General features: G+C 41.2%; 1 protein-coding gene across 4 annotated transcripts in view; it reads right to left on the bottom strand.

Annotated features, from left to right (window-relative positions):
* Nucleotides 1–962: 962 nt before the first annotated feature.
* Nucleotides 963–22,837, bottom strand: part of znf1035 (zinc finger protein 1035) — a 44,963-nt gene continuing 23,088 nt past the window's right edge. For 2 of the 4 annotated variants that reach the window (XM_078253198.1, XM_078253199.1), the window contains 2 exons: nt 22,754–22,813; nt 13,941–22,650 (listed from right to left, as the gene is read on the bottom strand). In XM_078253198.1, coding sequence (XP_078109324.1) covers nt 14,366–22,609 — 8,244 coding nt within the window. In that variant the 5' untranslated portion in view covers nt 22,610–22,650; nt 22,754–22,813 and the 3' untranslated portion in view covers nt 13,941–14,365. Of the gene's footprint in view, nt 4,579–8,471; nt 8,653–13,940; nt 22,651–22,753; nt 22,814–22,837 lie in introns of those variants that run through there. The other 2 variants (XM_078253201.1, XM_078253202.1) reach the window with 2 other exon arrangements.

The following is a 22,837-nucleotide window of genomic DNA, read 5'->3' as shown; positions in this document are numbered from 1 at the left end:
GAGGGTTTACAGTAGTGTTACATTTAAATGATATCCAAAACCTACTGAATTTAGTTTAATACAAACATTTTACATATCAATACACTTACTGACTTTCCCACACCCAAGGTTGAATAAGGTTTCCTCTAAATCTTATTTATAAAAACTATATAAGGCCTCCTTGTTAGGATGGAAAATAAATGATCTTCAGTTAAATCAACACACAGGATCTTTTGTTTTTGCTGGTTATTACTCCAGGAATAATTTAAAGAGTATTTTGCTTATAAATCTGACCTTTTACTAAAATCATGGCTAAATTAACCTGCTAGGGGCTGTGATAAAGTCCCCTGTTACTCATTATGCTGGGTGGTATATGATTAAAATACAAGTCCAAATGAGATTCAACAAATAAAAGAAAAAATTGACAAAGATAGTCTTCAAAACAGTGGCTCAAGATCAGGTAATAAAGTATGAGCCACCTTAAGGCCCTTACCATGTCAGTTGATGCTATGCTTTAAAAATTGTACATACTCCTGAATATCCCCAGTTAAAACAACCAAAGTAAGCCTGGAGCTTTTGGGGGGTCCCGAGTTTTGGGGCCACAGGACTCCTGCCTGCTTTACCCAGTTGGTAATCCAGCCTTGACAGAGAAACGATATTTCATCGATTAGTTTGCATACTGCCCACACATATTCTGGTGGCAAATGTACCCTATTAAAAACTCTAAAATGCCCCACATGTACATACATTTCACTTTCTGGAACTTTGAGCTTGGACTTTTCCAAGCTCAAGCTTGGAAAGTTTTTCATTTATGATGTATACTATTTTACATTTCTATTCAATGAAAATGCCCAACTCACATGTTGAGTGAAAGCTAGGGCATACAACATAGATAGCTGTAAAAAGACGTATTCCAGGCTTGCAGTGCTTTAAAGTGTTTAAGATATTAGAGCCCATAATCACACAAATTGATATAACGCATGTTTCACATATGGGTATGTTTATTAACACCATGAACAACAGGATACATTACAAAGTCTGTAATAAAAGTCTGATTACCTAATACTCAATTTACAGGCTAATGAGGGTATTTAACAAAATAGATGAAATTGATAAAGCCAAAAAAGCTTCTTTTTTTTAAATATTGGCAAGCTACTACACACTCAAGTTATTTTCAAAATAATACTCATGAGGGGCGCCTGGATAGCTCACTTGGTAGAGCAGGCGCCCATATATAGAGGTTTACTCCTCAACGCAGCGGGCCCAGGTTCGACTCCGACCTGCTGCCCTTTGCTGCATGTAATTTCCTCTCCCCTTTCATTTCTTCAGCTGTCCTGTCAAAGGCCTAAACATGCCCAAAAAATAATCTAAAAATTAAATAAATAATAAACATGTGGACCTGTACAGTGTCAAAATAAGGGGTAAAAAACCCCCCACAAGTATTACAATTGGCACATACAGGAAAGTACAAACTTATAATAAAATGTGGCCATTCTTGATTGCGCATTCTGAATTCACAGTCTTGAATGCACCACTCCCTTGTTGCCAATTTTTCAGAAAAACTTAAGCAGCATTAGTAAGTCAGCTGTTATTGTGTTTTTGGCTTAGTGTCTCCAGCCATGATGCGATGAATCCTCCTGCGGTGGTTTTTGAGTGACTTTAGGTTTGGGTATGTACCCTGACAGACATCACATCGGTATGATTCAGACTGTTTGTGAGTAAGCAAGTGTTTCTGCAATCCGTCCATGGTGCCAAACCAGCGAAGACAAACGGGGCAACGCACAGGCTTGATGGCTGGCTTGCAAGCCCCACTCCGTTGGTGAAACATAAGACTAATTGTATTCGGGAAGTCAGAGTTGCAGTGGGAACAGCGATAGGTTTTGGGTGGGTTGGTGGGATTTGTAGCCCGTGCACCTTTGCATCGATTCCAGGATATGTGCCTTCGAAGGGAACAGCGAGAGGAGAAAGTGTTGCCACATCGTGTGCATACAATCCGCTGCTGCTTCTTTGTTGGATTTGGAAGCTGTTCTTTGCGTGGTTGCTTCTGGGGAGGCTGATGCACTAACGGAGATGGCGGCTGCTGAGGGGGCTGTTGCTGAAATCGAAGTAATAGAGGTTGTGATCGTTGTGGTTGCAGTCCCTTCAGCAGCTGGTGATGAGGATGCATGTGGATCTGCAGATGAACTTCGTAGTCTGCCCAGGAACTAACAGTCTCTCCACAAGTCGGACATGTGTAGGATTCCTGTGCATGCTTCTGCAGATGCTCCAGGAGAAGCCTTGGAGATGTAAATCCAACCCCACATTCACACGTCACCCTTCTTGGAAGTACTGAGGGCAGTGACATAATGCCCCAGTTGCCTCCATCATCCTCCTTGGTTTGACAGTCTGATGCATTGCCCGTCGTACTCTGCTGCAAAGTCCCTCTATTCACCTGCCCACCACCTGTCATTGTTTGTTGCAACTGACATTTCTTTCTGTGAACCATCATGTTATCTTTGCGGTTAAAGGTCTTCCCACAGACAAAACAAGCAAACATTGGTTTCATATTGTTGGCAGTTAGTGGAGTGGCAGCCTGACTACCACTCTGTGCTACAATCCCAGGTCCACGCGGCCTAAAGCCACACAGCCGTAAATGGCGCCTCAAAGTAGATGGCCGACTGTAGGTTTTCTGACACCATTTACAAGGGTAACGTTTTACACCATCTCTGACAAAATAGCGCAGGCTTGGGGGCGCCGTCTCTGCATCGTCAACTGACACAGACTTCTTCATCTCTCCGTCATTACCAACTTTCCCTGTAGAGGTGAGAACCTCCATTTCATCATCCAAGGGCATTGTCCACTGCCCTTCATTACTGTCTTCATTATCAACTGCTGCTGCATCCCAGCTGTCTGTGTTTGGCTCCATCTTTGTAGATTTGGGGTAAAATGGTGAGAAGCTTTTTGCTGGATGAGTCCAGGTCAACTGGGAAACTGCAGACTGCTCTGAATTTGGAGAGGTCACCTCTACCTTGATACGACTAGTAACTTCAGTGCCCACAGAAACACTTTTGGAGTTTTGAAATCCAGATTTAACCTCTGCATCGGTTTTGACATCACTGTTTGATCTCAATACTAGCCTTTTCTGATTAAGGGGTTTGGCCTGCAGAGATGGGGCTGACCCTGGGCCCTGGCACTTGTGCATTTTGAGGTTCCACCTCCGTGCGTAGCTGTGCTTGCACAATGGACAAAAGAAAACTTTTTTTGAATGGTTTAGACTATGGAATGGCACTATTTTTTGGGCAAACGGTAACTTTTTTTTAAAAGAGCTTGATGGCTGTATGGTCTTGCTTCCTAACTGAGGGCATATGTGATTGTCAGGTAAGGGCAGCCGCCCAATGATAAGCTGTTTGCAGCGGCGACAACATTTGATCCTCTCTTTTTTGTGCAAGAAATGATGCTCTGTCAGTTTGTCCAAATTTTGAAAGACCCTTCGACAGCGGCCACATTGAAATCTCCCGTACGTGCCATTACTGCCAGCATCCATGAGCTTTTGACGGGTTTCAAGAACCACAACAGGTGAAAAAGTCTTAGTCAGACAGACAACCTTCTTCTTACTAGACTCAAGAATTCTACTGATGGATGGAGCATTTGTCTTTATACCGGGTTTCGCTAGCAGCCGCCTCAACTGTGCAATAGAGAGATCATTGATCGAGGACACCTCTGATTTCGCTACTGGTGTTATATCAACAGGGACAACTTCTTGTTTGGGGATAACTAGCTTATCATTTTGAGTCGGAGACAGAGGATGTGGAAAGCGCTTCATGTATGCTGATGCCAGCAACTTCATTAGGGAGTTATTTTTGGGCAAACTCTCACCCTTTTCGCTGCTGAGAACAGAGTTTGTTTTGTCCTGCAAATACATGTCCTCTACAGTCTCTGGCATTTGCTCTGCTGTGGCTAATATGTTCTCAAGTTGTTTCTCACAGTCATCTTGAGGGGGTGTACACTGGCCTTGAGGAGTGGTTACTATGGCAATGCTATCCCGCAGGCTTACATCTGCTTTATGGTCCGTTAATGTGGGTAGTTCGACAGCTGGAAACCTTGAGGTAGAAGGGCAACTAAGGACCAAACCAGGCTGGGTTACAGTTGGAATGAATGATACATGCTGGGTGGGGAAAACATTATCACACCCTGTGTCACTAGAGAGAACACTATTACTATCCAGAGGTTGCATTAGCGGTGGTTGAGAGTCATGCGATTGCTTATGCTCCAGCATAAGACTAAAGTCCTGAAACTCCTCTCCACAATCACAAATGTAAAAAGACGATGAAGGGCACTCGGGCAAGAGCGTCAGTGAACTGGGGTGTGCGCTGGATGAGTCCATACTTGCAGACAGTGTTTCATGTGGACTGATGTTAGGCTGGGGACGAGCAGGGACCTTGGCGAGTTCATTAGCATGGGTTGCCTGATGTACTAGCAAGGAGGCCAATCCAGTGAAGGTGGCTGAACATGCCACACAACGATACACTTTGGGGGATGAAGTACTTCCCTGTAACCCAAGCATCATGGCAGCCAAAGGAACAAGTCAACCCAGGCGTTGTGGTCATGCAAGGAAGTCTCCTGTGAATCACACAACACACACAAAAATTGCCATCACCAAGTGAAAATGGATTATTTTTTACATTCGTTTGTAAAAAATAAATGTTAACTCTTTCTACTGGCATACCTATATACGTCTAAATCATTTCTCATTAATTTCACTGTTAAATGTGACAACTCATTTTAAACATGGTCTCATGTATATCAACGGAAAACAAAAGGAAAACATGAGAACTAGAGTCATATTGTGTTCTTTACAGTGAAATGTCAATTTTCATTAAGCTATATGACGATCAAGATAGTTTGTGTGATGAGACATTACAATTTGCCATTCCTACAAAACATTGTTAGATGGGGTTTAAGCAAACATGGTCTAGCTGGAACAATGCTTAAAAAAGGAGAATACCGGTCAATTTCAACACGTAGCTCTGTTGTTTGTAAATACGGAGTGCTGTCAGTAGCAAGAAAAACGAAAACAATCTGTGTTGCTTACACCGTGTTATCCTCCTGCTAGCGTTAGCACCCAGGAGGCTGAAACCGTGCAAGTTTTAAACGTGCTTTTAGCCTCTTAACATGTTCGAAATGTCATTACAAGTGCCTACCCATGTGAAGTGATTCCTTCCGAGTGAACACAGTGAATCTGACTGCAGTAGACGTGAAAGAAATGCATAAAATGTGTGCTAATTTACACCAAAAAGAGATACAAAAATGTTTTTAAAAATAGGCATATGCTTATTTTTTTTAAAGTGCTGTAGTACAACTAGCAGGAGACAAGTTATAATTGCGGTAAGTTTGGAGACACAACCTTATTTAATCATTAAATTAATAAATATTTTTGTATCTCTTTTCGGTGTTGTACTTTGTAAGGCAAGGCAATTTATATAGCACATTTCAGCAACAGGGCAATTTAAAGTGTGTTACATAAAACATTAAAGCAATAGAGCAATTAAAAACGAATAAAAATAAATAAATAAAAAAAATAAATTATATATATATATAAAAAAATACGAGAATAAAATTCACAGTGTAGTATAAGAAATTAAAGAAAGGCAACATCAAAAATAAAAGGTCTTCAGCCTTGATTTAAAAGAACAGAGTTGCGGCGGACCTGCAGTTTTCCAGGAATTTGTTCCAGATATGTGGAGCATAAAAACTGAACATTGCTTCTAGAGGTGTGCAAAAAAAATTATTCATATTTGAATCGCTTCAAGCTCTACCGATTCAAAATCGAATCATAGAATTCCAAAAATCGATTCATATTTTTTATTTTTATTTTTTTAAATTGTATGTCTACTGCAATCACATGGGAAAAGTAACTACATTTACATACTGTGAAATGTTTTTTTTTAAACCGAGAATCGTTTTTGAATCGAATCGTGAGCCTAAAAATCGATATTGAATCGAATCGTGACATTTTCTGAATCGTGCACCCCTCGCTGCTTCCCCCTGTTTAGTTCTGACTCTAGGGACAGAGAGCAGACCTGTCCCAGACGACCTGAGAGATCTGGGTGGTTCGTAGTGCATTAACAGATCAGAAATATATTTAGGCCCTAAACCGTTGTTTATGTATAACTAGTGAGTTATAAATCAGCAGAAGTACTTTAAAATAAATTCTTTGATACTGGAAGCCAGTGTAAAGACTTCAGAACTGGAGTGAAGTGATCTACTTTCTTGGTCTTAGTGAGAACTCGAGCAGCAGCGTTCTGAATCAGCTGCAGCAGTCTGATTGATTTTTTGGGTAGACCTGTAAGGACACTGTTACAATAGTAATAGTGTAGACGGTCCCGAAGCACTCGTCTTGCCGTCTCAACACCGGAACTAAACAGAGCTGAATTAGCACAAATTGTATGCATTTCTTTCACATCTACTGCAGTCAGATTCACTGTGTTCACTCGGAAGGAATCACGTCACAGGTCCCTTTCAAAGAGCCCTAAACTGTAGGCCTGTGATAAATATGAACAAAAGCCCATGCTTATTAGTCAGTGCCTATATTTTCTCCCAGCATCCAACTCGACAGAGCACCTGAGAGACGCCTTGGATTGCAACATAAAGAGACACAGCCCCACCAGGCTGTGGATTTACGTCCCAATTACACTGGCTTTATATAGCATGTTTTAGCCTTGCCATGACCATATGCATTTCCACTTTTATTCACACAGCAGGGACAAATCATTCAGACCTGTGATACAGCTCTAAACAGGGCCAAACCAGGACAGTCTTAAACAAGACTTTGTTGAACAAGTATTGGGTCGATTTTCGGTTTCACTAGTCCGGTGGACAAGGCTAAACTGACATTTTTCACTATTAAGTTCTGACCTGGTTTTAACTTCTGTCCTGAGTGATCAGATCACAAGTGGACAGCTCTAGAGGTGTGTGTGTTTTCATCCATCTGTAGAATGTGTCTCCAAATGAGTCCTCAGTGACCACTTATGATCGGAGATCCCTCCCCTGCTCTGTATGCAAATAAACACGTACATTATTTCCGTTTGCATATAGGCTGGTTTTGTGCGTTTATAATGTCAGTTGTTACTTTCACATAAATCAAGTGAAAAATGAAAAAGGCTGCCCACAGTCTAAGTGCCAGCCATAGACTGTAGCCTATATAAAAGGGTGCCGACATAAGGACGGGCGCTTCACAAGTTTAGGTACTTGTATTTTCTCATTCTGTTGCCACAATTCGGAAAGGCACAAACGTGAACCATTTCTTTTCCACAGTAGATCAACACACATTATTCTTACTTCAAGCTTCTTCCCTTGTGAACACATCCGATCTTTACTCATCACACACTACGCTCTGATCTGCACACTACCGTTTACCATTTCCTGCAACTGAATTTCCGTGGGACTTCAGTGCGAGACTAGAGCTAGCCTTCAGTAACGCTATTACTGTGCAAGCCACATGCATAATTTGGACCGTTTCCATGTAGTTACATAGTCACTGATATGGTCATAACCACTACAGTGCTCAATTACCTATTTTTGAGGGGGAAATAAACTTCAAGTTTTCATCGCAAAGGCATGACTTCCATGATCGACTCTTCTGGGCTTTCGCTGAAGCCACAGATGGAAAAAGAGGTAGGTGACAGTACAAACTTTGAATTTAAATGGTTTCTTCACAATGTCTGAGTTGAAAACGCGTCTTGTTGTCACGTAAGGGCCCCGTTCATGTTGACCAGAAATTTTAATTACATTTTGTGTCTGTTAAGAGTCACAAAGGCACTCTTTAGAACATGCCCCCACAAAAGGCATTTTAGCTAACTGGGAGCTCTGGCCATTAGCTGCAACAACTCCAGTTCACTAGCACTGATTTTGGTCGTTTTTTTCCCCCCTATCGACAGTACTTGGTGACATCTAGCAATCAAGATTCAGGTAAAAATCGGCCGGATTTCTGCTTTAAACCCTTAAATCTGACCATTTGAAGTTGACATGAACGGTGAGGAGAGCCTTATTTGCGGCTTGCATTATCTGAATAAGCAAATGACAACGAGCTAACGTTAATGTAAACCACAAGACATAAGGTGGACATGAACACAACACCGCACAATGAAGGAAGCCACTAGAATATTGTAGATTACCCATAAAGGGATGCTGTTTTACTAATAACACACTCTACCGTGACATAGTACCGTTTTTTACAAACTAGCTAATGATGCTAACGAGCTTCTCACATGAGCATCTGCTACATTTACTTGTTTGGCATCTGAGCCTAACGTTACCATACACAACGCCAAGGTCTTGTTTAAATATAGGCTATTGCTAGAAAGCTAACCAGGGGAGGTGGCCGGACCACGTTCCCGGGTAAGGCCGGAGAAAAGAATAACTGAGGCTAGCAAGCTAGCTACCATGACCTATGGAGCTGCTTCTGCACAATAACCAAGCGATTTGCTATCTTCGTGTAACGTTAACCTACTCACCAGCCTCAGGAGCGTTAGCGTTTTCCTCAAATTGAAGCCACAATGACTGAGCAGGAGGAGACGAAATGGCTCTGCAGACATCTGTCAGAAACTCTCAAGGGAAACGCGGCTCTGCTCAGGGGAACAAATGTGTGATGCTGTGCCAGGAGGAAGTGCACCGAGCCGAGAGCTGCAGCTGGCGCGGAACGGAACAGCGCATGCGCATTTAACCCAAGCCCTTTAGGAGATGTTCTGGGCGGTGCGCATGCGTTTTCTAGGATGGCGAAGGTATGAACCACCCTACTCTGCTTCTGATTGGCTAGTATTAGTTGCTTTCGTTGGTTAGATATATACACAAATTGCATATTTTATATACACAAATTTTATATATATATATATGTAAATGTAAAGTTTGAATATATTGAATGAATGTCTGAATATATTGAATGAATGTCTGAATATATTGAATGAAAGTTGAAATGGAATCTCACATCATTGTCTGCCGCAATCTTGTGTTTTCATTGTGATTAATCCTAACCGAAGTGTGACACTATGAGCGAAACAGCAAGAAATCTAGTGTCAGCAATTTTGAGCAATAAAGAGATTATTAACACACTGGCGAACGCATGTACGGACCAAAACACTGGTAACGATGATCGTATCCAGTACCGTTCTCCCAATGAAAAGGTTTATTCACTTTTTCATCGTGGAAGACCGAATGAAAGGAACCTCTCTGGTCAGGCAGGTCCCTTTCATCAGGCTAACGTCAACATGCCTTTCATACAATATATTCAAACTTTCATTCAATATATGCAGACGTTCATTCAATATATTCAGACTTTCATTCAATATATGCAGACGTTCATTCAATATATTCAGACGTTCATTCAATATATTCAGACTTTCATTAAATATATTCAGAATAAGATTCATTCAATATATTCAAACTTCACATATATATAATAATTTCCTAAACGGCATGCTATATATATATATATATATATATATATTGTTACCGTCTGGCTCAAGGCCGGCAACAAAAGGGAGGTCACACACAGATAGATTAGCCAAAAAGTAGTTTATTTAACTAAATAGACTAATAACACAACTTAACTCAACATAAGTGTAATGGTGAGGTGTAAGTGTAGAAGACATCAGTCATGTTTGCCATGTGTGGATGAGTGAATGAATGGTGGGATGTGTGCTGTAAGGTGCAACAAATCAAACAAAGAACAAAATGGTGGATGGATGCAGTAGGACCAGCTGAGAGAGAGTGAGACTCCCAGGAGGGCAGTTTTTATGCCTTCTGTAAGCCACGCCCAGATGGCCAGGTACAGATGACCCTCCCAGCTCCACCTACCCACCCACTCCCAGTACCTGCAGACGAAGGAGCAGAACATGACAGGCAGGCAGATTGGGAGGGGTCGTCACAATATATATATATATATATGTACTGTATACAGGATGCAATTTGGAGGAATTTGTGCCATAGATAGTGCCACTCAGCCAGACATGCCAAAATACTTATTTATGAACTCCAAAATTCAGTGGAAAATAATCTCTAAATGAAATAGCACAACGTGGGGTCATCATAAAACATAGCACTTTAACGTCAGCTGTTGGCGGCTAAACAACTGCTGCTGGTAGCCGGCGTCCCGGGGCTCTGTAGTGGCTAAATACAAAATAATTTAGCAGAGGCAGGGATATGTAGACCAGAAAGGGGGAAATTCCACACAACCCTCTGGCAAATCACACCCTGTATAATCTATGTTCGCCATCCTAAGACACCACATCCACAAACTGCTGTAAATAATGCACACTTTTTTTTACTGAGCATTAGGCCTACACATTCAGGAATATTCTTTTGCATTATTACAAATTTAGCCCGATGTCTTACCCAGCTACTTATTTTTTTCTCAGTGTATGCACCCAATGCTAATGAGGGTCCAACTGCAGACCTCAGTCAATTACCTTTTTTCTTTTACCCCCTGATAATATTTGATTTATTATTGTTTATGAGGGCACATGTTAAAGCACACATGAAGAAATCTAACACTCATGGCCCTGGACTAATGTTAATTTTGTTATTTGCTACATTTTGTTTATTAAGCTAGCAGAAGCTGGGGCACTTGTCCACTTGCTTAGCTGGGGACCCAGCCTTGACAACCTTAGCCAATCTGAAGCCATGGTTCTTTAAATTCAAACAGTTGGCTGTCTGCTAAGATAAAAAAAAAATAAAAAAGAGAAGCTGCCCTAAGTGGAGGAGTTCAGGTATCTTGAGGTCTTATCCAGACTGAGGGTAAGTTTTGAAAGAGTTGTCGCCATTCAGTAGCAGGTTCAGTATTTCTTGTGGTGGTGAGGAGAGCCAGACCCCAGTACTGTTTATCTTTATGTAGAGATGACGTTGTTGACTTCGGCTATATATAATTGTATACAACATAATGCTAGCATGTCACACATAGTAGATAGACTAATAAACAGATTGTTCCTTGAGATTCAAAGTATGAACAATATATAGCTAAACCAAGGACTGAGATTGTTCTCTCCAGGACTGGAAAGGAGAGCCATGTGACTAAAAGCCCTCTTCTGGCTGATTAGAGAGGTAAGAAATGGTTAGGATGTGCTATGTAATTCATAATTACTAATAGCATGTAGCATGACCTTCACATATCAGCTTTAAAGGCAGTGCAGACACAGAAAGGTAGTACATATGCAGAAAGATTCTAAGGATTTGAGGAAGTATTTTAGCATGTCACCTGTAAAGTTGACCATAAAGAGAAGGAACTACTGCAGTTAGTGTGGCAGTTTCAAGGCTTCTGTTTGACCAGTCAGACATGTTCAGTACTGCAAAGTACACCCCTTGAACTACATCAAACTCAGGGCCTTGTTGGGGACAGTAACGTAGCCCAGGGCCTAGAACTGGGTCATGGATTAATCAGTAGCAATCTGGTAGTTCAATCTCCTCCCCGACATGAATAATGCGTTTGATCACTGAATGGCCAGGTATTTTCCAAAGTCAGGTTCTCATGCTATACCCCATGGAAAACAATATTATTGGTCTGCTTCACTAACCAGAGGCACAGAAGGACACAGTCACATCCAGTAACAACATTTTCTCCAGCTCCTGTAGCTCTTTAGCATGGGGACCAGTGGATTTGCAAATGTGGTACAAGTTAAAACTGCTTTCTATTCTGCAGACAGGGCACATACTATAGGCTACTTCACATCCCCTCACTGCCTTCCTCAACCTCTTGAATAAAGCAGGTACTACTGGGATGAAATAATTTTCTTGTGGCCCTTGCTTTCTGAAACGTGGATCTAGTATGTCGCAGAACTTGTTTCGCTTGTTTGGTGAAAGTTAGTCTATATCCTTGACGTTCCACTTCCGGGATTGCTCCGGTGCAGCAAGAAATTCCGCCGGGTGCATGTATTTTCGCCAGATGTCCGTTTCCTTCCGATTTCTTTGTGTTGGAATTTTAAACTCTGGTGGATTTATGAGGACTATGGTTAACTGCTCCTCAGATCTCTGCAGGGTAAATCCAGACAGCTAGCTAGCTATCGCACGACTATTTTACAGCTGCCGAGTGCGGAGCTTAGTGCCGCCCATGACAATTGTGATTGGTTTAAAGAAATGCCATTAAACCAGAGCACGCTTTTCTCCTATCCCGGAATGCTGTGTGGACTAGCCAGATCCTCCTCTGCTCCGCAGCGTGTGGATGGTTTGGCAAAGCGAGACTAGGTGAAGGCTAAATCACTTTCCTAAGATCTTGGCATAGGACTAACTGACTCACGGCACCTCAGCCAGGCTGAACATGTTAATGACCTCTATCTACATTTTCAGCATATGGAGACAACATTCATATTTTTTACCTTCCCAGACTGCTCCAATATCTCATGCTCCTCCAGGGCTCCTGTGTCCTCTGATACGGCAGGTATTAAGAGGTTTAAAGTTGAGGACCATATTGCTGCCAGATCTTTTCAGAGTTAGACACTTACATACTCTTGATGGTGTGATCCAACAAATACAACTTTTTAATGAAGGAACATTTTGTAAAGAAAAAGATAGTAATTTTCTTCCTCCTTATGCCTTTGTAAAATTCAGTATTGGGATATAGACCACATCACTTGGACAGATTCACAGTCATTTTTGTCCAAGATTACCAGAAAAGTGCCATGATTTGATTTCATATTACTGTGGTTATGCAGCACATAAGGCGGCTACTCCAGAAAAAAAAAAGTCTCCGCCAGTTAACTGGAATCTTTCAACGCAAGTTCAGCAAAATTTTAGATTTTCTGGTGCAAGAACACGGCTCTTTTACAGAAACCAGAATTACTGTACCTGTTGCTATGACAACTAATGGCCTGAAACTAACCAGCTGTTCCACACTCTGAGCCGGTGCTTCAGTTCCGATCATCCATCCAGACCAACTTGATATGGTTAGGAATATATAAAGCTCAGGTTTGTATCAGTGTTAATCTTTGCAAGGCACTTTAATTGTATGTTGTATTCTAGTAAAATATATTTTATTGATTTATTTTATTAGAATTTGGTTTGCAATGAATAAATTAATCTAATCTTTGACAATGGTTGTGGGCATTTTCACCACTAAATCTACCTTCAAATGCCTTACAGCAAATTAGAAGAAACAAAAAAGGCCATTACATTTTATACATATTTTGGAAAATGAAGACAGAAAACCAATCTGAAATAGATTTTTATCTTATCTTAGTTTTTAGCCCAACCTACGTCTTTAAACTGTATGAGGAAACCCAAACAGACAGATTTGCTTGATACAAACCAGCACCAACTTCCCACGTCACTAACCACTGATCTGCCACACTGCCTGTGCAAGGAGACTATTGAGTGGTAGGCTATACTACGATTTATTTACATTTTTTGTGCATTTGCTAATAAAAGTAAAAAGTATATTAGCGAACTAAATGTTTAAAGCTCTTCCTTGAATGCTGGCTATGGCTATATCTGTAAGGTAAGATTTGTTTTTGTTTTTTTAATTTGTAAAAACCACACAACTGCTCTCAAATCCAGAATAGTCACTACATTTTTGCTCCAGTAGTCCTCTAGGTCACCTTGCTGATGCACAATATTAGACAAAGTATTCCCTATTACTTCTATTTTGTTTGTGGCAGTAGTGGGAGTTTTAGACATAGCTCTAATTTGGGTTGGTGGAATGAAGTAAGGCTTTTCATGACAAGCTTTAGATTTGTTAGTTTTCCCAAAGTACACAGAAATACAAAGAGAGAAAGACCCACAAATATATTTTCTGATTGACTTTACTCCTTAATTGAATGCATCAAGTCAAATTTCTTTAGAAAGGACATCACTGGGTTGTGAAAATAATATTCAATTAGAACACATTTTGTTTGTATGTACAAGAAACTTGCAAACTAGCAACCACAAAAATGCAATCCATAGATGCAGTGAAATGTTAAACTGAAAATTAAAAAATGATCGATTATACAAGTAAACTACCAATAGATTAAAATGTTATCAACAAAGCAGCAAATTTCTAAAAAAATGTCTAACATAAAATAAATTGTTAACATAAAAAGCTATTATCCGTTTCATAAACATCTCATCATTGTCTGTATTCATCACACAGAATGTTAAACAGCTTTACACAATTTTGTCATATATTTACAAACACTGTCAAGAAACTATGTAGCTAATTTACTGTATACAAGTTCAAATATTAGAACTAAAATATATACAATGTAAATAGAAACAGGAAAAGATGCTCGGTCATAGTTACATGAGCCAACATCTTTGTTAATATGTAACAAAGGCCAAAAATACAAATTGGATCTAAATTGTAAGGTATGAAGTAACTTGAAATCCCAAATAACTTTAGCTAGTTATTCAAAGTGAAGATAAGGTAGATGGTAGGCAACAACCACTACTGAGAAGACCCAGCATGAGTCTGTTGATGTTCCTCCAGTAGGTGAGGAAAAGCGAAGGCTTTGTCACATTCTGTGCATTCATAGACAACTTGGCCGACATGACTTTCTTGGTGCTGCTTCAGATGAGACCACTGGCTGAATGACTTGTAGCACATTTCACAGCGGTACTCTCCAACTTCTTTTTCAGCGTGCAATCTCATATGCAAAGAGAGATCTTGTGCTGAATTGAATTCCGTGACGCACTGGGTACATTTGAACTTGCTTTCCAATTGAGCCGTCTCTTTTTGTCGATGCCTTCGCTCGTGCTCTCTGAGGTACCGCTTCCTGGCAAACGTTTTTCCACAAAGCTGGCATTCGAATGGCTTCTCATTTTGGTGCTGTTTATTTTGATGCTCCAAAAGACCACTTTTTGAGTAGAACTGCATTGAGCAAACAGGGCAATTGTACAAGTCCTCTCCGGTAACGTCAATCTCCTCCTCTCCTACTGCTTGATAATAAGTTGGAGGGGATGTCTTTGCTGATGGACTTGAGTATTCAGCCTCCATTGTTGAATGCGGTTGATGGGAACAGTGGTGCTGGCAGAAAGCATCTTTTCCCCAAAAGCTCTGGCCACAGTCTGTGCATTCAAATTCAGTAGCTGATATAACATGAGAGTGATTGTGTTCTTGAAGCTTACTTTCAGAGGGAAATGTCATTTTACAAATTTTGCATTCAAAGGTACCATCAGGATGTGTGGGAAAATGACACATCAATTCAGTGGCACTGGCAAAACACTGATGACAAACTGGACATATGAAACCGTGTGCTAGACCTTCATCTTTACCTTTAGTGTTATGCTTAGTTTCTGCTGAAGTATCAACATGGCTCATCAGATGGCTGTGGAAGAGCCGAGATGAGGAAAAGCTATTGTTGCATTGATTGCATGGATATTCACTAGTAGACGATGATAGTTGATGGGTGGTCCTGTGCTTTTTCAGGTGAGATGCATGCAGAAAATGTTTATCGCAGTCTGAACACGAGTATGGCCGCTCTTTGGCCGCCATGCAACCGTGTTCTGAGAGCTCCTCTGGGTCTCTGAAACGCTCACCACAAACACCGCAGCGATATTTAAGTTCTTTGGGGGGTACGGATGAACTTTCAGTATGTGAAGCAGACTTCTCATGTTCTTCCCTTGGAATTGAAGGTGGGGGGTGATCACCTGACTTAGAGTGGCTTTTCCGATGCTCAGCTCTACTACTCTTGGAGGGAAACACCAGATTGCATATATCACATGGGAAGTTCTCTTCACGATGGGTAGACATGTGTTCTGCCAACTGCGATGGTCCTGTGAAACTGAAGTCACACTTGGAACAACGGTACGGACGGCTCTTTCCATGGGTGTGCTTGTGTTTACGTAGTGCAAAGAGTGAGACAAAACCCCTGCGGCATGCCTGACACTGAAATTCAGACTTGTGCATTCGTTGATGCTGCTGTAACTGGGATGCCTGGAAAAAACATCTACCACATTCTGCACATTCATGTGGTTTTTCACCCAGGTGACACCGCTGATGATCCTCAAGACTTTCTGATGTTGGGAATGTCTTGCCACACACGTGGCACGGGAAGTAAGGCGCAGAGTCTGAGTCGCTGTCCTCACTGCCGTTTTTTTCATCTTCACCGCTTTCACCAGTTGTACTGACTTGACTGCTGGATTGTTGTTCACTGCTGCACTTGTCAGGTACAGTTCTCCCAAGATCCTGCTGCTCTTTTTTATGCCATCTTCTATAATGTCTTGCCAGTGATTTTTTGACAGAATAAGCCTTGTTACAGAAACGACAAGTGAATGCATCATCTGGATGCTCTTCTCTGTAATGATTACATAAAGATGGTCTTGTCCAAAACCTGCAATTACACAGTTTGCAAGCAAAAGGCCTATTTCGGTCATGGCATGTTCTGTGGATTTCAAGATCAGATTGGGTGTAAATCACCTTGGAGCAGTCAGGGCAAGAGTATTTCCTATTATTTTCATGTAGCTTCATGTGTCTTTCAAGATTTCCTTGACTAGCGAACACCTGCCCACACTTAATACATGAATTGCGCTTTTTCGCTTGTTCCTGTCTTCCATGGTCTTCAAGGTGACTAATAAGCATTAAGCCATCTGTGAAGCTCTTATCACATTCTGAACATTGGTACTGCACAGCTTTCTTCTCTTTACTTGAGCTGCTTTGCACCTGATTTTCTTCAGAATTTTGTGGGGATTCGGCCATTAAGTCATCTTTGTGGGAGAAGTTGGTCTGCAGAACCCCAGTGCCAGCTGAAGTGGAGGTGTCTTTAAACACTAGAACAGAGTCATTCAGCACAAAATCAATTTGTGCTTTCAAAGGTACTTCCAACTGTTGGGTTGTACTACTCTCTGAAATGCGTCCAAATCTACATTTCCTGTTGTGATTACGGAGAAGACTTTTATTCCAGAAGCCCCTGTTGCATCTTTTACAGTTAAAAGGACACTTCATTGTGTGTACACGCAGATGACCAGTTAGTCCAGCTTTATTTGTAAAGGACATATTGCACTCTGGGCAGGAAAATTTATTGGGGATCTCACTATCAAGAGATGTATCTAGTTTACAGATTAAATTGGCCGCATCACTAAGCTGTTCGTCACAACTGTCATCCAAAGGCTCTTCTTTGATGTTTGGTATATTCAACAGATGGTGTTGTAGGGGAGCAGTAGACACCGGTGATACATTTGTTTCCAGCTGGTGTGCATTTAAAAAATGCTCCTGAAGCTGTGAAAATAGCAAGAAACGGGAATTACAGTATGCACAAGAAAAGCCTTTTGGTGGGCTTTCAGAGGTCAACTGTCGGAGTTGGCCAACTGTGGACTTTGATAATATTGGTGTTTTTTTGGGGCACTTTGTGGAATGACGCTGCATATAATCCTTCCTTATAAATCTCTCACCACAATAATCACAGGCATATGGCCGCTCTCCTGTGTGCAGTCGGGTGTGCACACCCAATTGCCAGCTGTTCCCAAAAGCACGGGGGCAATGACTACAAGCATATTTGTGCGTTTTGTTCAAGTAAGGATGGATACGCTGTATAATTCTATTTCTCACCGCTTTAAGTGGGGTTGACGCATTTTCTGTTGGTGGATTAGTTTCCAGTGTAGTTTCTTTGCAAAACTTTCTGCACCTCTTCATCTTCAAATGCTTTTTCAGAGTTTTTTCATGAGAGAATGACGAGCCACAGCGTGTGCACTTAAATAGTTTAGTAGTATGGAACAAAGTGACATGTCGGGAAAGCTTAGACTGAGTTGAGAAGCTCCTTGAACAGACTTCACACTCAAATGTCTCCTGCTTTTCAGCAGGCTCCAGGCCAAACCTATTTTGCCAACCCTTGCCAACATCATCCAAACTGATTTTGGGAATACAGACTTCCAATCGCGTTCTTTTCCCTCTACAGCGAGTCTGATGTACTTCCAAATGATCATACCTTGAAAAGCAGCTGTCACAGGCTTTACAGCGATAAGGCTTCACTTCGTTATGTGTCAAAATGTGACGTCTCAGGCTTCGTGATTTCATGAAGGTCTTGGTGCAGAATTTGCACTTGTACTCCGATTCAACTTCTGTTTGGGGCTTTTGTGCTGCTTCTCTGAGAGTAGGTGTCTTTGATAATTGAGTTGCAGCCTCATCTTTGACTTTCAACTGCCCTGTTTCAACACCATTACAGAAAGCTTCATGCTGCAAACACATTATCTGACTTCTATATCTGTGTCCACAGTGCATACATGCATAGGGTTGCACACCAGTATGTGAAATAAGATGTCTCAAGAGTAACGATCTGTACCTAAACCTCTGTGTACAGTGAGAGCATTTAAACTGAAGCATCCTGGTTGCATTTGACCTTTTTTTATTTGGCATAGGGACATTGCTCGGCTGCGTAGTGCTTTTACAGACATCACCATTAGGAGATAAGTCAATGTTGAGCTCTGAAGTTTCCATGCAGTTCCTCTGATGTTGATTTAATTTTGTGAATCCAAAGTACTGCCCACATCTTGAGCATAGAAGCAGAGTGTTTGTCTTGTGGCCACGGTGATGATTTTTCAGGCGGATTATCTTGAAAAACCTCCGTGGACAATAGGAACACTGATGTTGCCCCTTTGTCTTCGTGTCAGACTCCATTGTGACAAGATGTCTGATTTTACCAGGCAAACACTTCTCATGATGAAGTTTAAGGTACAAGTCACGGTAAAACTGTTTTCCACAGTTAGAGCAGGAAAGGGGTTTGTCTCCAGTATGTTTGATCATATGGCGCAGCAAATAGCGGCGAGTACTGAAATTATGTTTGCAAAATGGACACTGGTTTGTCGAAGACCCAGATATATGCGTAAGGCAATGTTTTCTTAGAACTTGGGGATCATCAAATGCCTCTTTGCACAAGGAACACTGTAGCTGTTTTGGTCCACTCCGCTCTTTTACGGATTCCATGGATTGCTGTGGTTTTAATGGTGGTCTCTCATCAAGCTGACTTGTCTTGTTTGCCTTCTGTTTGTGGGTGTCTAGATGCCTAAGGAGATATGCAGGATACTGAAACTGCTGATGACAGTCTGGGCATTGAAGCTTTCCCCTTTTAAGATGTGAGCTTCTGTGCTTGATCAGTTCTCCAATAGTTGGAAGAATCTTTCTGCAGACAGTGCACTGTATCCTCCTCTGGTGAACGCTTTTATGACCAATCAATGAGGCACGTTTCTTGAACCCTTTTCCACATTCCAGACAGCGGTATGGTTTTTGACCTCTGTGATTGCGCTCATGTTTCTTTAGTGCCTGTGGTGTGTCGAAACACTTTTCACAAAAATAACAGCTCAGGGCAAGACTGCCGTTTGCTTCGCTTGATTTTGAGTTATCATTACTCCCTCCAGTCATTGTAGTACTTAAAGTTGCTGGTTTGGACAAGGTAGACAACAGTGAATTCCTGTACTTGAACATTTTGCCAGTGAGTTTAAACAGCTCATGTTTCTTCATATGCCTGTATATTCCAGAAGCATGATAAAAAACTGCTGGACAAAGATTGCATTTGTAATGTGGTAACGTGTTGGGAGCTGCTAAAAATGGGAGTGCTTCTTTTTTTGGTGTCATTTCCTTAGGCTGTTTATTCTGTTCATTTTTATTTAACTGCATTTTCTGTTCAATTCCCTTCGTTTTTTTCCGTTCAACCTGCTCCTTTGATTTAACCCTCTCTTTTGCAAGCCGATTAACACACTCTTTGAAGCAAAATGTTTTAATATGTCTATATCGGTTAGATGGTAAAGTAAAGGTAGCGTGGCACAAGGGACACCGATATTTACCGGCAATTTTTTCCTTGCCACCATATATTGTTTCTCTGACACAGTGACGCAAATGTCGAGCCCTGTTGTAAGAGTACTTGAAAAGCCGTGGACAAAGAGGACATTTATATAATCCCGTTGTCTCATTCTCCAGTTTTTGGCTTTTCCCACCACTGCGTTTTGTGGTACACGGACTTGATGAAACTGTCAAACTCTTGCCCTTGTGTATGTTGTAGAAGTGCTTTTTGGCCTTGTCTGCAGTTATGAAGCTTTTACGACATACACTACACTGATGAGTTTTGGAGATGTCAACAAGCTTTACGTGACATCCGGGCAGATTTGGATATGGTTTGTTCTGTATCAAGCCCTTTTGTGGTGGTGTTTCAGTTTCTTTGATAACGACATCAGAATCCGTAACTGAAAGGTTAAGCTGCTTGCATCTTCCAGGTATACGCTTGTGTCTTCGCAGGCTACAAGACTGTGCAAAATATGATTCACACCCATTACACTTATAGGGTGTTTTGCCAGTGTGAGTCCTCATATGCTTGACATAATAAACCATTTTGGAAAATATGAGTTTGCACTTAATGCACCTGAGGCATCTGCGAGGTTTTCCTTTTTTTGGTAGGTTGGAATCAGAAGAGAGCTGAGGGCGTTCTTTGGTTACACAATACACATGTTTCTCTGCTTGTTCATTCCTCATCAGGTAGAGATCACAAGTCTTGCAAAACTGGAAATTGTGCACTGAACGGCAACAATGGTGGTGTTCAATTAGATCATCTACATTGTGTGTTGTGTGTTTGCAATCTGCACAATGATAAGAGTTACTCATTCCATTTACGGACTCCAAGGTCTTCAATATTACGACAGGCTGCAGACGTTTCCTCATTTGTGTAGAGAATATGAGTTGAGGTGCTTGTCCTTCTGAATAGTTTATACTGTTACCGTCAGGTCTGGCCCCAGAACTGTCTTTATCGTGACTTGTGTCAAGTTTTGTTTCATCAGCATCACATGAAGAATCTTCTCTTGACAGAGGTTCACCATACAGCACGCCAAGTACTGACGGATCCACTGCAGATGTGTCCAACTCCAACGACTCTCTTGCATTTTCAGCAACATCCACATTAACACTTCCTGTTTGTTCGGCTACTGGACTTTGGTGTAGTGGCTGATACTGATCTGGAGAAGTTGCATTTGTAATCTCTGCTGGACTTGTCCATTCCTTTTGTAGACAGGGATGTATGTCTGTGGTTGAGGTGTTTGACTGTGAACAGGATTCTAAACCATTAGAAACACTTGGCTCTTTACTGCCACTCGTCACAGGATGGTCAGTGCGAAATGGTTCCATAGAGGATGATGTGGTTTTCTTCTCTGCTGCACTTGTCAATTCTTTTTTTAGACATGGATTTACATCTGTGCTGGAGCCATTTGGCTGTAAGCAGGATTCTGAATGACTTGCAACACACTGCTCATTTTTGTCACTGGCATTGCTGAAATGACTATCACTTATCACAGCAGTCCCACAAATATTATCCTGAGCTACACTTTCAGAAGACTGGTGCTCAGATAACTGCAAACAGGATTCAACATCATGACCGTTACTTTTCAAGGTACTTTTGCTTTCCCTCAGTTCACAAGTGACATCTTTAGAATCGGACACTTCCAGTGGATCAGAAGATTGATAGGTATTTGACTGGATCTCTTTCTCCTGAAAGTTAGTTTCCATATTTTCATCTTGACCATCAGTGGGGTTAGGATTTGGGGATTTCTGCTCAAATGTCTTATTTTCAAATGCACCCGATTCCTTTCCTTCACTTTTTAGGTCTTCACTTTTGTCCTGTGTGTCTTCTCTTGTATTTCCATCATGACCATCTGTTGGGTTGGGATTATCATTTTTTTGGTCAAAAGATTCCTTAATTTCCTTTCTTAGGACTTTCTCATCTGAGAGATCTTGCTCATTGTCCAATGTAGTCATGCTATTTGGAGCAGTTGCAACAATTTGCTCCTCCTCATTGCCATATGGGTAGTCCTCTATTCCATCACCAGCCAAGTTTTCATGGCCACTCATCGAGAGGTTTGGATTTTTTCCTTGAGTGAGACCTCTCTCCACATCCTCCTCTCTTTTCTGATCTGGACAACCACCATGATCATTTCTATCCTCTACAGTCTCACTCCCTGTAGTCCCCATGTTAAATGTAGTAGAGGACCGACGGTGTCCTGCGTAAGATTTGACATTTTCTTCCATCTTGTCTTGTGCACATTCAACTGTCGTCACATTTGATGTACTTGGTAGAATTACATTAGTCTTTGACATATTAGGACACAGACTCTGAGTCGGAAGCAACACATTTCCAGCATCAGTGAAAAGCCATTCTGATGAGCTGTGTGTTGTAGCAATACTCATTTTTGGTTTTGGAAGTGAATTACTTGCCATGAATTTACAAGAGGGCCTTGTTTCACCCACTTCTGCTTCCGAGCAGCTACTGACATCTGAGTAGTCTTCAAGAAATGATGTAGCTAGCATTCCACAGTCTTGCTTAAGTTCTTGTAAATCTGTTGTAAAAGATGAAGGATAAGATCCCAATGTCAATAATCCATCCGTGCCAAAATCTGAGATACTATTTCCGCATCTTGGCAAGTAATCTTTTTCCATTTGATCTACATCAGCTTGCCATGGTGTTTCCTTGCAGTATCTTTGGTAAAGACAGTCTGGACTGGGATTTTCAATACTGAGATTTGAGTTATAGTTTGTGTTAAAGTTTGAGTTTGTTGCAGGGACATCATGTGAAGACACTGCGTTGGGGAAGTCATGATGTCCAATCAAGTTCTCTATATGCTGGGAAATACTTCCCTCTGACTCTGATGTCCTTCTCAAAGTGCTTGGATCTGATGATAGAGGTGGAATGTTATGGAAGTATGAATCCCACCCATTGGCCATTCTCTGCAAGGAATGGAAGCCAGGGCTTATTTTGCCCAATCCTGAAACCACAAAAAAAAAAAACATCGAATTACAAAAGACAAACTCCAACCATTTTCATGTAAAAAGAATACCCTACACAATAATTGAAAAGAAAATTCTGACCTTTTCATGGACACATAGGACCAGGACTATCCAGGATGTGGGTTACATCTAAATAGAAATCTGGGAAAATAGACATTGATTAAT

Source organism: Sander vitreus, chromosome 6 (assembly GCF_031162955.1).
Source record: "Sander vitreus isolate 19-12246 chromosome 6, sanVit1, whole genome shotgun sequence".
Classification (NCBI taxonomy): Eukaryota; Metazoa; Chordata; class Actinopteri; order Perciformes; family Percidae; genus Sander; species Sander vitreus.
Note: the sequence above shows the minus strand (reverse complement) of the source record. Positions and strands in the feature narration are given on the sequence as shown.